The sequence below is a fragment of the Puma concolor genome, chromosome D3 (genome assembly GCF_028749965.1).
Source record: "Puma concolor isolate L17-30 chromosome D3, mPumCon1.1.hap2, whole genome shotgun sequence".
NCBI classification, from domain to species: Eukaryota; Metazoa; Chordata; class Mammalia; order Carnivora; family Felidae; genus Puma; species Puma concolor.
In genome coordinates, this window is record NC_141678.1 from 19638802 (window position 1) to 19651525 (window position 12724).

A 12724-nucleotide genomic window follows, 5' to 3' on the forward strand; every position below is an offset into this window, starting at 1 on the left:
TGTGTCCCAACCTATGTGTCCATGTGTATGTGTCCCCCATATATGTCTGTGTGTGTGTTTGTGTTCCTGTGGATATCACAATGTGTGTCCCCTCGTGTGCATGTCTTTGTGTGCACTCTGGGGCACCGTAGTGGTGGCAGGAGGGAAGGCACTCCCCTTGGGAGTGGGGAACACCCAGGTGGGGAACACCTGCTCGAAGGGACAGCATTGCCTCCTTGAAAAACTAACATCACCCCGCCAGGGAGTGAGGTGTCTGGAGCCGCTGCTGTGCACCTTCACTGCCTGTGGCCCATCCTCTTCTCTCTGCAGGGATAATGCTGGCTCAGCCACTTCAGTTTTCTGAGCCTCAGTTTCCTTAAACATAAGAAGGGATGCAAATACCTGCCTGGTGGCATTTTTTAGAGGATTAAATGGGCCCCACAGGGGGCTATTGGTACTATAAGCCAAGTCCTCTGTAGGTACAGGCCTTGTGTTGAGAGATGCCCTATCGTCGTTGGGCCTCCCACAGTTGATGATGACTCTGAGTGGGGAAGGTACCACCACCCCCATTTCTACAGACAAGGAAACTGAGGATAGTGAGGTACATCCTGTGTCCACAGTCTTCTGAGGACGGGCCCCTCCTTCCCCAGGGGTCTTCCCCTAGGCTGGCCGGCCTCCTCCAGCTGTCATCTGGGCAACATTGGCCCTCACCCCTAGACAGAGCCCATTCAGGGAAGACCCATCTGGAAGAAGTGCATTGTTATGGACTGATGTTTGTGTCTACTCCAAAATTCATATGTTGATGCCCTAACCCTTAATGTGACAGTATCCAGAGGCAGGGCCTTTGGGGTGATTAGGTTTAGGTGAGCCCGTGAAAGTGGGAGCCTGTGATGAGACTGGTGTCCTTATACGAAAAAGAAGACAGAGATCTCTCCATGTGCATGCTGTGAAGAAAAGCCATATTGGTACACGGTGAGAAGGGAGCCATCTCCAAGCCGGGAAATAGGCTCTTACCAGATCCTGAGCACACACCTTGACCTTGGGACTCCCAGCCTCTAGAACTGTGAGAAATGAACATCTGTTGTTTAAGCCCTTAGTTGATGGTATTTTGTCATAGCAGCTGAGCAGACTCAGACACATGAAGAAGCCAGAGCCCAAGGTTCCATGGAGGAGGTACTGGGAAGTTTCCTCAGGTACAGGAACTGGAGTTTAGTGATAAACCTGTAGGGCCTTGCCAGGTGAGACCAAGAAGGGTTGCCAAGGAGGGCACAGGTGGGGGCAGAGAGAAGAAGGAAGATGGTCAAGGCAAGGACCAATGAGGCATCAGTTGCTGGCTGAGGATGCCTGGCTTGGCTCCAAGCAGGGCCGGATTTAGCATGTTTGGCCCTGGAGGAGGCCAGGGGCCCGAACCTCCATTCCCATGCCCCCAGAGCAAGACCTGAACCTGGGGATAGCTGGCTGCATGCCAGCGACCCAGCTGACATTGCCCATCAGAGCAGCCCTGGCTGTGGGGTAACTCAGTGGGGTGTGGAGGTTGAGAAGATGGAAGAAAAAGTGTCCCCAAAACAACATACCCGGCAGCTGAGTGTGTGCTGAGGGTCCTGCCTGACCCTCCTGCCCTCCCACCTGTTCGAGGGCTCTCAGTACCTCCCTGCAGAACACGCCTCCACTCCCTGGTCCCTGAGAAAGCCTCTTGTTTCCCATGCCCTGGAGAGACACCTCATAAGACAACTGATCGGGGAGGATGAAATCAGAGCATGACACAGCCCGGAAAGGACAGGAACCTGCTGGGTGGAGAGCGGGGTGAGCCTGGGAAGCACACTGCTGATTCATAGCAGTAATGTTCACTGAGCACTTGTTGGGTGCTGGGACCTGTGCAGAGAGCGCTTCATAAAACATCTCCTTTCATTTGGCAGGACTGTCCCAGGCAGCAGGTTCCAGCTCCACCACTTGTTGGAGAAGGAAAGGCTCAGAGAGGTAAGTAACATGCCCAAGTTCCTAGAAGAATCCAAACCTGGGCCTGGACAGGTTGACAATCCAAGCTCCATTTACAAATATTTATGAAGGGTTGAGAAAAGACCCAGACATGGAGCACTGGCTTTGCCCTTATGGGGCTCCTATGTTGTGGACATCCTTTGAAACTGTGGACAGCACATGGTCTAGGCTCACCCCAATCCCACAGCTGAGCAAGCTGTTGCTCAGAGGTGAGTGGTATGGCTGAGGTCACATGCCATGTCTGATGGCACTGGAACCCCAATCCCTATGCTGTCTTCACCCCCACCCCCTTCCCACAGCATCTCTTGCAAACTCTGCCAACAGGGTCTGCAGTCTCCAATTCTCTAATCCTCAAGCAAGAGCCCTCTCTTCTCCTCTGCCTGAGCCTCACCACCTCTCGTCCTCAGCCTGCACCAGTGACATTTCCTCAGCGGCTCCTATTCGGCCTGCCCACCTGCCTTCTTCCATGAGGGGCATTTGGGAATCTGGGTAGAGAATGGTTCCAAGAAGTGGCTGGCTGTTGGGAAACAAAACACCCACACGGAATCATCCCATTTGTGTCCCAGCCGGAGTTGGGGATGCCGGGCAGCACAGGGTGCAGCGCTAAGAACAGGCAGGCAGCCACATGGAGGAAATCACTTGGCAGTGTAAAGTTAATTCAGCTAAATAAATGAGCACCCACCTGCTAGCCCACAGGACCCAGGCCTGGGAAGAAAAGTGCCAGCAGGATCCCTTGGTCCTGACTGGTTCCTGGGAGCCTGAGAAGGGTATCCTCCTGGGATATGCTTGCTACTCACAGCCCCTGGGGTGCCAGGGGTGAGAGCATGCAGGCTGGTGACAGCATGTTCCAGCCACAGTTTAGTGTCAAGGAGACACCTGTAATGCTGCCCAAAGTCACTCTTCCTCAAAGAACACAGCCCTGGAGCTGTGGGGACTGGCTGAAAAGGATGATGAGATCATAGAAGCCATAGCAGGGCCTGGGGCTGTTGGCTCTGCTCAGGGCTCACACTGGGGCATCTCCACAATGCCCTGACTTACTCAGGTTGAGCAGATGGAGACAGGCCACTTCCCAGGGGACCAGCAGTGACTGTGGGAATACCTCCAAACACCCAAGCCAATGGAGGTACCTCTCCTCTCCCTAGAAACTGCTGAGAGAGCTAGAAACAGAGACACCCCCCCCCCGCCAACCCCTATTCACCGACATGTTCCCAGCAGGAGAAGCAGGGGAAGGGGCTCCACTCAGTGCTTAAGACTCTAGTAGCATCCTGAACCAAAGGGGCACATTCTCCTCCTTGTGACCACCTATGCCCAGGTAGCTCTTCATACATGGACCAGAGGAGGGGTGGACATTGGTTCAAAGGAGTGCCAGGGGAGAGTGGGAGGTGACGATAAATCATAACACACCTGTGATGAACACAGGTGCCAGGGCACATTTGGCCTCACATCCTGGGTTAGCTACTTAGTGGCTGTGTGACTGTGGCCAATTTCTTCAACCTTTCTGAGCTGCAGTGTCCTCACCTGGAAAATACCTCCTGACTTCACAGAGTCATGAAGAGAACTCAGAAGCCCACTTCCTCTCTTCTTTTGGAAACTTGATATTCAATGTCATATACCAAATTTAGAGACAGGAACACAGGAAAAAAAAACAACAGGTATTTCCAAATCTCAGGTACTCCCCATCTGCAAGTTCTAAGAGGAAGTAGCCCACAGCTCCCACCCCTCCTGGGACCTGCAGATTCCCTCCTGACTGGTGATGTAGAGGGTGCTCTCCCCACATCTACAATATGGACAGTGTCCATGTGGGGAAATCATCACCCCCTGCTTTTAGACAGTCCCTCAGAGGTCATGAGATCCTTTCTGCCTCACAACAACCCTAGGGAGGGGCCACAGGCCCTGAGTCACTGTCCTCAGAGAATATGGACACTCAGCAAAGAAATAGGGACTTCCCAAATCAATACCACTGGTAAGTAGTGGGCAGGACTAAACCCAGGTTGGGAGACTACCCTTATAACATCCTTTTTTTTTTTAAGCTTTAAAATATGTTTTTATTAAAGAACTATAACCAAATGAGAATAAATCAAATAATAGTATTTTAAGAATAGCAAGTTTCCTCCATTTATTTCTTACTCCCAATTATACTTCCCAGTTACTCTCTTTCCCTATTTAATTCTGGCAATTTTATAATTTTGGAAGGTATGCTCATACCTCTGATCCTTGATTCACTGACTTGATTTATTCAATTTGTCGATTTGCACACTGATTCCTTGAGATGAAAAATTAGGACTTACCACACACTACTGCCATCCTCATCCTTCTCTCCTCTTCATGTCTGATGCTTATCCAAGTAGCATCCTTTCTACCACACTGGGGACTGTAAGCTGGGTTGGGCAGCCTGAGAGGGTACACTGAGGAGGACACTCAGGCTGCAGTCAGCTCAGAGTGTAAGTGCCCGACTGAATAGTGATGTCTGCTCCTGGAACGGTGGGGGTGGGGAGCATGAGTGTGGGCACCTGCTGTCATACTTGGCTGGCCACCACCACCCTTACCATGCGTGGGAGGGAGAGGAGGTGCGTGCGAGTCAGACTCACGGCGTTTCAGAGAGCAATTTGCTTCTCTCCTCTCTCGCAGCTGAGGTACCCAGGTGATCCCTCCCACTGAGCAAGTATCATCAAAGCCAACAGGGCCAGATGCTGATGGGGGAGAGGGTGGGTACAGATAAAAGCCCTTGTCCTCATGAAGTGCCCACCCCCTACATATTTCCTGTCTGGTGGTCCTGAGACCCTGACCGTGGGTCCGCACGAAGGAAGCCTGTGATAACAGATGTGGGAACAAGGGCAGGGCTGCCAACTCCCAATTTTCCTCAATTCCCTAGGACAGCTGCCTCCACAGATCCGAATAGCAAGAAGGGATTTCTCTCCAGGGATCCTGAATAGCAGGATAGGGGGGCTGAGGTCAGACTCAGCATCATAAGAAAAGCTGAGAGGAAAAAGGACTCACACGTTTGCTTCCCAGGAGGACAGTGCTCTCATAAAAGAACAGTCGGCAAAGGAGACAGAGCAGGTGTCCTAGGAGCTGGGCACAAACGCACTCAGTATAAGTGGACTGGGCAGAAGCAAATCCCACATCCAGTTAGGGAGGCCAGAGCTTGGCACTCCTTCGGGGTCCCTAAACTTGGGGCAGGAGTGAACCAGGGGCAGGGCCCCGTTGTTGCTTCAGGAAATGAGATCTGAACCCCCAGGTTCTGGCCATTGGACAGCTGGGTGTGGAAGTCTTAGGAGGTGCTGGGGACCCACTTCTGCCTTCTATGAGCTCAGAGACTGCTTCTGTATGTTGGCTGGCAGGGCTCTTTCCATAAACTGTGCCCCTTTGGGTGCCCAGGCAAGGTGGGCCTGCATTCCCATCCTGCTGTAAAAAGGAGGGACAGGCCCAGAGAGGAGGAGCAAGCATTGTCCAGGCTGCGTGGTAGTGAGTTCACAGCGATGCTGGCATTGGATCTCTATGTCGGCCTGGCTCCAGGCTCTGGTCAAGCACAGAGGGTGGACTGGAGGGGATACCTCTCTCCTCCTTGGTCCTTCCTGGCCCAGGTCCACCAGGAGAAATCCCACCAAGCCTGTCACTCATGGTCAAGCCTGATGAGACTCTGGGCACATGGGAGCTTTCTGCTCAGCACTTAGGTACCACTTCCCAAAGAGGAGTGGGGAAGACAGATCTGAGAGTGGCCTGCCCACCAGCCCAGGCAGGAGGAGAAGAAACCCTGAGATGGGAGGGTCAGGCCTCAGTGCCGAGCACCTAGCACATGAACTGGAAGGAAGAAGTGGCTTTCAGTGGCAACTACAGTCAGGTTCACTGCCAGCCATGTCCTGCCTGGGCTGTATGGCTCCTGTCCCTGCATAAGACCCCAGAGGCAGGTCAGCTTCCCTTGCCATGGTGCTACTTCTGATAATAGATGCTCATGCTTGTGTGGGGCGCCGGCCTCCAGATTTATACAACTCTGCTCTCTCACTAAATGCTGCCCGCTCAGGATGGCACCTGCCTAGCATCTCACTGGGCCCCTCCCAGAAAGGTCAGAGGCCACTGGGGCAGGCTGGGTCCATGCATTCTTAGCCCCTCTGTTCTATATCCTCTTATCAATGATGTGCAGGGAGATAAAGACCAGGGGTCTCTGTTAGGCAAGGAGGGAGGAGGAGGACGAAGGAGAATCCTCTTAGCTGAAGACAAGTCAGGCCTATAAACTGCATGTACCTCCCTTTCTTTTTTCCTTTTAATTCCTTAAATCTGATCATACGGATTTCCTGTGCTAGCTACCAAGTCTGTGTTATACCACTTTACTTTTACCAAAGACCTATGTTAGTATCTGTTTTCAGTAACAAAAATAAATCCGAAGATTTTCACTTTTACAAATGGTAATGGCTTCTTCATTTTACACCATTTCAGTTTACAAACGATTTTTTGTTAAGTTTACTTATTTATTTTGAGGTAGAGAGAGAACGTGAGCAGGGGAGGGTCAGAGAGAGAGAGAGAGAGAGAGAGAGAGAGAGAGAGAGAGAGAGAGAATCCTGTCAGCACAGAGCCCAATGCAGGGCTTGAACCCATAACTGTGAGATCATGACCTGAGCTGAAATCAAGAGTTGGATGCTCAACCGACTGAGCCACCCAGGCGCTCCAGTTTACAAAAGATTTCACAGGAACACTCTACCTTTGGATAGCAGGGAAAACCTGGGACTGTTTTTTAATGAAAGAACACTGAGAAGGAACCATGTAGTTCCAGGCAGACAAAATGACATCCTCCTTCTCACCAGTCAGACCATGAGCTGACAAGGGTGTGAGGAAAAGAAGGGGTGCTGTGGATACAATCTGCCACGATGGAAGAAGAGGTAGCCAAGTGAGGCATGCAGCCCTGTAACTCCACCCTGACTCCCCACACATGGGATTTTTACCCTGCCAGCGTCAAAGACCCTCAAAGGTAACACATTTTCTGTGTTAGGCTGAATGGCAGGCACAGTCTGCCAAAGACGAGAAAGGTGCCCTGAATTCCCCCTGCCTGGTGGGGCAGGCTAGCAAACCCAGACCATCTCCAGTCCCGCTTACCTCTCCCTTCTTCACAGTCATGGACTGGCGGCGGGGCGTGATCTCCTCGTTGATGCTGGACAAGAAGTTCTGTGAGATACGTAGGGCATCCTGCAGCAGAGGGTGGTCTGGGTGGCTGGAGGGCGTGTGCTTCAGCAAGTCCTGTGTCGGGCGAAGAGAGGACTCAAATCAGAGACAGCACAGCCCAGGCCCCACCACTGTGTGCAAACTGTAGACACACCCTGGGCAGACCCAGGGCCACCAGCTTGCCAAGCATCACCACCACCTCTAGACAGGCTAGGGCTATGCGGGTAGTGCTTGCACGAGTATCACCCCACAAGCAGGTCCTAAACCTAGACGGTGCTCCCATAAGCCCATGCTGTGTGCATGCTGCCAACAAGCGTTTCCACTCTCAGGAGCTAGGGCAGGATTCTCCATCTTCAGCCCTAACACTCTGGGTTGGATCATTCCTTGTGGTGGGGGCTGTCCTGTGCACTGTAGGATGTCAGCTCCCCATCCCTGGCCTCTACCCACTAGATGCTAGCTAGCACTCCTCTTCCTTTGCAGCTGTGACAAGCGACAATGTCTCCGACATGCCCCTAGGGGGCAGAATCAGTCTCCTCTAGGACCACTTGTCTGTGTAAAAGCTCAGGAGAAAAGCACCTGGCCTTCCTGGCTCCTCCCCCTTTAGAGACTGAACCTCTCAAATAAGATAAAAACAGAGAGGCAGGCAAACCATAAGAGACTCTTAAATATAGAGAACAAACTATAAGGGTTGCTGGAGGGGAGTTGGGTGGAAGCATGGTCTAAATGGGTGATGGGTACTAAGGAGGGCACTTGTTGGGATGAGCAGTGGGTGTTATATGTAAGTGATGAGTCACTGAATTCTACTCCTGAAACCATTATTACACTATATGTTAACTAACTTGGATTTAAATAAAATTAAAAAAAAAAAAAAAGAATCGAGAGGGAAATGTTGACTTCTTCACCAGGAACGTGTATAATTTGTGCTCAAGGTCAACAGCACCCTGGTTCAGAGAAACAAACTCCGCCCTGGAGAGAACTTAGCTCTCAAATCCCCCTTGGTGAGAACCCCCCTGCAGAGGTGAAACAAGTCTGGAGGAAGGTTCTGGTGTCAGTGGTCCCCGAACCCCCACACCACCCCCCAGGGTGGCTCTGTCTTCTCCCTATCAGGACGCTCAGCTCAGCGAGGGGACAGAATAAAGACCTCCGACACTCCATTGGGTCACCTGCCAGAGCCTCCCAAACCACGCCTTTCATCTCCCTCTTAACTGGAGGAGAGTGAGGTATTATGAAATGTGTACTCGACAGAATGCTACATGGCTTAAATACTACAGGCAGAGCTGTTTGGGCTGAAGTAGGACAATATCTACCATATCATATTAAGAGGAAAAAGAAGCACAGTGTGGAACGATATGTATAGCATGATGCCTTCTGTGTAATTACAAAAAAAATGTTCAGGTATGTTGGCATGTGCATAAAAGATTCCCTGTGGTGCTGGCTCCTTTGTGGGGAAGAAACAGGAAAGGAAACCTCACACACTTTTGTGACTTGATTGTGAATTAAAAAAAAAAAAAACCACGCATGTACAACTTGCTCTAAACATAAATGAAAAGGGCCACCTGGGCAGTAGGATTAGGAGCCATTTTTGTTTCCCCCACTGCCTTTAGGAGCAGCCCCACTGAAGTGTGCTCTCCCCATGCTCCCTCTCCCCAGGTTGCAAGGCCGTGGTCATCCTCACGGGCCTGGAATGCACCTGCTGTCTGTGTCCTCACCCCATCTACCTTGGAGGCTCGTTTCATGCACTGGGACCAAGAGGCCCTTCCTACGTGGGACAGGGCACTCCCTCCCTGCACTGCCTCCTACGAGAGCACCCAGGACAGCTCTAGAACCTGCTTTCTTCCCTGCCATGAGCCCCTCATTTCTGCATATTCAACAAAGGTATGTGGCAGGAAAAGGGGGAATGGCTGGGCAGCACTGACAAACATCAGTGTCAGGCCCAGAACAACAGAAGCCAAGAACCCCAGGGTGAGAAGGTCCCGGGTGGAGTGACTCACATGCAGAACCAGCGTGCTGCGCGTCACCCGGTCCACAGGCTTGTAGAGCAGGGCTGCAGAGAGATGGGCAGGGCAGGTGAGAGGTGGCCAGGCATGGAGAAAGCAGCACCAGACCACCCGCCTGCCTGTCCTTGCTGTAAGTGCTTGGGCTTAGGGAGCAGCCCAGCCCAACCTCCACATCCCCTGGGAACTACCCATCCCCAGTGACAAGGGCAAACAAACCCCAAACACCTAGAAGGCCAGGCACGTGGCTTTGAGATTTTGGTCCATAACATTTAAGCTGAGTCCAGAGCTACTGGTCAGAACCCAAGTTGATGCTCCTCCCTCTGGAGTTGGGGAGGCCACCTGCACTCGGCTACAGATGGGCTGGCAAGGATGCCAACCCTGGCGGGACACCTGCTCTCTGGCCTGGTGGGTCCCCCAGAAGCAGACTGGCACACTGCTAGTGATGTCCATCTCGGCGCAGTTTGGAGGCCTGATTCTGAGGCTGGCAGAAACTAACTCAGCTTCCAACATAGCTCTTGGCTTTCAAGTGTTTTCAGACAGCTGGACTCCAGCAGCACAGAAACCCTGGCCAGCCTTGGCAGCCCCCACTTCTCCATGACGATGTCAAGCCCAGCCCATTACAGGCATGGATGCTTAGATGTGTTCTGACACAAGTCAGGTACATTTCCTCATGTGATTCCCACGACTACCATAAGACAAGCATTGTTATTTATTCCCATTTTACAGATGAGATACTGAGACTCAGAGCATGGTGAAGGTCTGGTACCAGAGCCATGGCTGCTGTTCTCTGTTAACTATTCATGCTGTCCTAACAACCACAACTGAGAAGTGACTTATCAGTTCTGATTCCCTGCTCTTTGCCCAGAGTGAAGGAGGAGGCTGCACACACAGGCCTGGGAGCCTGATGACTCTGGCTTTATCCCTGCCTGGCCACTTAGGACCTGTGTTCCATATGGGTTACTTTCATTCTAAATCTGTTTTGTCATCTGAAAAAAGGGAAAACAAAATCTTCCTCACAGGGTTGCTGGGGAGAACATGATGACATTTTAAACGCCCAGCAGTGCCTGATTGGTGGGCGTTTGCAAAACCCTCCCATTCTTCCTGGTTGCTACTGTTGGTGGCAAGCTGGTCCTGCCTGTGTCCTTCCCCACCCTGCCATATCCAATGCCACTTTTTCCACATCCCTGCTCTCAGTATTGGAAGTCAGGAACAGCAAAGGAGCCAGAGGCTGACCCAACTGGGTGCCGTGTTTGTTTTTGCAGCCAATGCCCTATCCTCTCGCAGCAGCCGCCCCACAGGGAGCACGAAGAGGCCTCGGCATAGAGAACTCACTTTCCAAAGAGTTCTTGGTCGTCTGATCCTTGGCATCCTTGTTGCTTCTGGCTCTCAGGTTCTGCAAAGAGAAAAGCACATTTTCACACAGGACAACTGACGCGGCTTTGATGTGGCAGGACGTTCTGTGGTCAGAAACCTTTAGCAAGAAAACTCACCCTTCACTCACTGCAAAAAATCTTAGTTGAGGCAAGCCTTATGGGGCATCCTGGACCATAGCATGAAATACAGGATGGGCAGAATACAAGGCATGCCCTAGGTGCTGTAGGTTCATCTGGAACTGTTGATACTTGGGGATACTTGTTGATACTTCTCTTACTGTGGGGGCCTGTCTTGTGCACCTCAGGCCACCGAGCAGCATTCCTGGCCTCTATCTATTGATATAGCAGCACACCTTCCTCCTGCTATGACAATCAAAAATCCCCAGGCATTGCTAAGTTGTCGCTTGGGACAAAGATCACCCCTGCTCAAGAGCCTGTGACATAAGGAATCCTATAAAAACAAGGCAAATCGCAGTGCCCTCCCTAAATGCATAGAACTGTTTTCTCAGAGAAGTTAAACAGTGGGCAAGGGGGCTGGAAAGTGTGAAGGGCAGTCAGCTTTAGAAATGGCCAGGGCAGTCCCACCACCACTGAGACTAACACTGGATTCCACCTCCTCCCCACCCTCTCCTGACTTTGCAAATATACCGGCATACCTTGGGGTGCTGCGGGTATGGTTCTGGGCCACTGCAATAAAGCAAAAATCGCAAAAAAGCAAGCCCAATGAATTTTTTTTTTTTGTTTTCCAGTGCATATAAAAATTATGTTTACCAGTACATTGTAGTCTATTAAGTGATCGACAGCATCATGTCTATAAGCAATGTATATACCTTCATTAAAAAATGCTTTACTGCTAAAGAATGTTAACCATCAACTAAGCTTTCAGCAATCATAATCAATGATCACAGATCATCATAAGAAATATAATAAAAAGAGGCGCCTGGTGGCTCAGTCGGTTGACTGTACAACTCCAGCTCAGGTCATGGTCTCACAGCTCGTGAGTTCGAGCCCTGCGTTGAGCTCTGTGCTGACAGTTCGGAGCCTGGAGCCTGCTTCGGATTCTGTGTCTCCCTCTCTCTCTACCCTCCTCCACTCGCATTCTGTCTCTGTCTCTCTCAAAAATAAATAAACATTAAAAAATTTTTGAAAAAAAAAGAAATATAATAATATTGCACAAGCTTGAAATAGCCTGAGAATTACCAAAATTTGACACAGTGAGCAAATGCTGTTGGGAAGGTGGCACTGACAGATTTGCTCAATACAGGGATGCCACAAACCTTCAATATGTAAAAAACACAGGATCTGCAAAGTGCACTAAAGCAAGGTATGCCTGTAGCTGCTAACAAAGAGGTGCCATGATCCCCAGGAGGAGAGCAGAGCTTTTCAGTGGGTAGGTCATGCTTTCACACAACTGCATCAAAGGATTCACTGATTTGGTCCAAGGTACCAAGAAAAGCCAGGATATAAGATGCCTGGGTACCTGAAATCATCTCTGGAAAGAAGCTATGGTTAATCCCATTACTAGGCTGCTGAACAACAACAAAAACAGCATGGGAACAGGAAGGGACTCAGACATGGCTCTCCTAACCTCTTGCACTGCGGTAAACTTCTCAAGACTAAAAATGATGGTATCTTAAGCTCCTTGGGACCAAACTCCACAATGCTCTTTGGAACCTCTCTTGAGAGTTTAATGGCCCTCACAGTGATTATTCCTCCGAACATCTGCCTCAGCAGTTCCAAAGGGGTGTGGGGGGTATGAGGGCATGTGAGAGCTGAACCTGAGCCTCTGTAAAAATCAGGGTCCATGCTCACGTGGGCCTGGGAGGCAGCCTTCGCATCACATGCCCCTGGACAGTCCCATGCACATTAGCATGCAGAGCTCCAGAAATCCTGTCTCAAGGAAACTTATGATTTGGCTTAATCCCCCAGTTCTCAAACTTAACTTGATTCCAGAGGCCCTTTTCCCAGAACTCCATCGTGTGGGAGCTGGCATTCCATGAATCCCAGCTTAGGCAGCTCTGGCCTAACTGGAAACCGCCCTGGCTCATTTTCAGGACTGGGAGATGAGGGACCACAGCTCCACAGCTCCCTCTCCTGGAGGTGACCATCCACTCCCCATGTCTGAGTTCTGACCCCCAGAGTGAACCTCTACACAGCCTGCTGCTTCTGTTTCCTTTGGCTCCATTTTGCTCTGTCTGGGTGGTTCCAATCTCTCTGAGTCTCTTT

General features: G+C 51.0%; 1 protein-coding gene across 2 annotated transcripts in view; it reads right to left on the reverse strand.

The window, feature by feature from the left end:
- Positions 1-12724, reverse strand: part of BCR (BCR activator of RhoGEF and GTPase) — a 129245-nt gene that overhangs the window by 34952 nt on the left and 81569 nt on the right. For both annotated transcript variants that reach the window (XM_025933583.2, XM_086681980.1), the window contains exons 6-8: positions 10458-10518; positions 9120-9172; positions 7063-7203 (exon numbers count right to left, since the gene is read on the reverse strand). In XM_025933583.2, coding sequence (XP_025789368.2) covers positions 7063-7203; positions 9120-9172; positions 10458-10518 — 255 coding nt within the window. The remainder of the gene's footprint in view (positions 1-7062; positions 7204-9119; positions 9173-10457; positions 10519-12724) is intronic.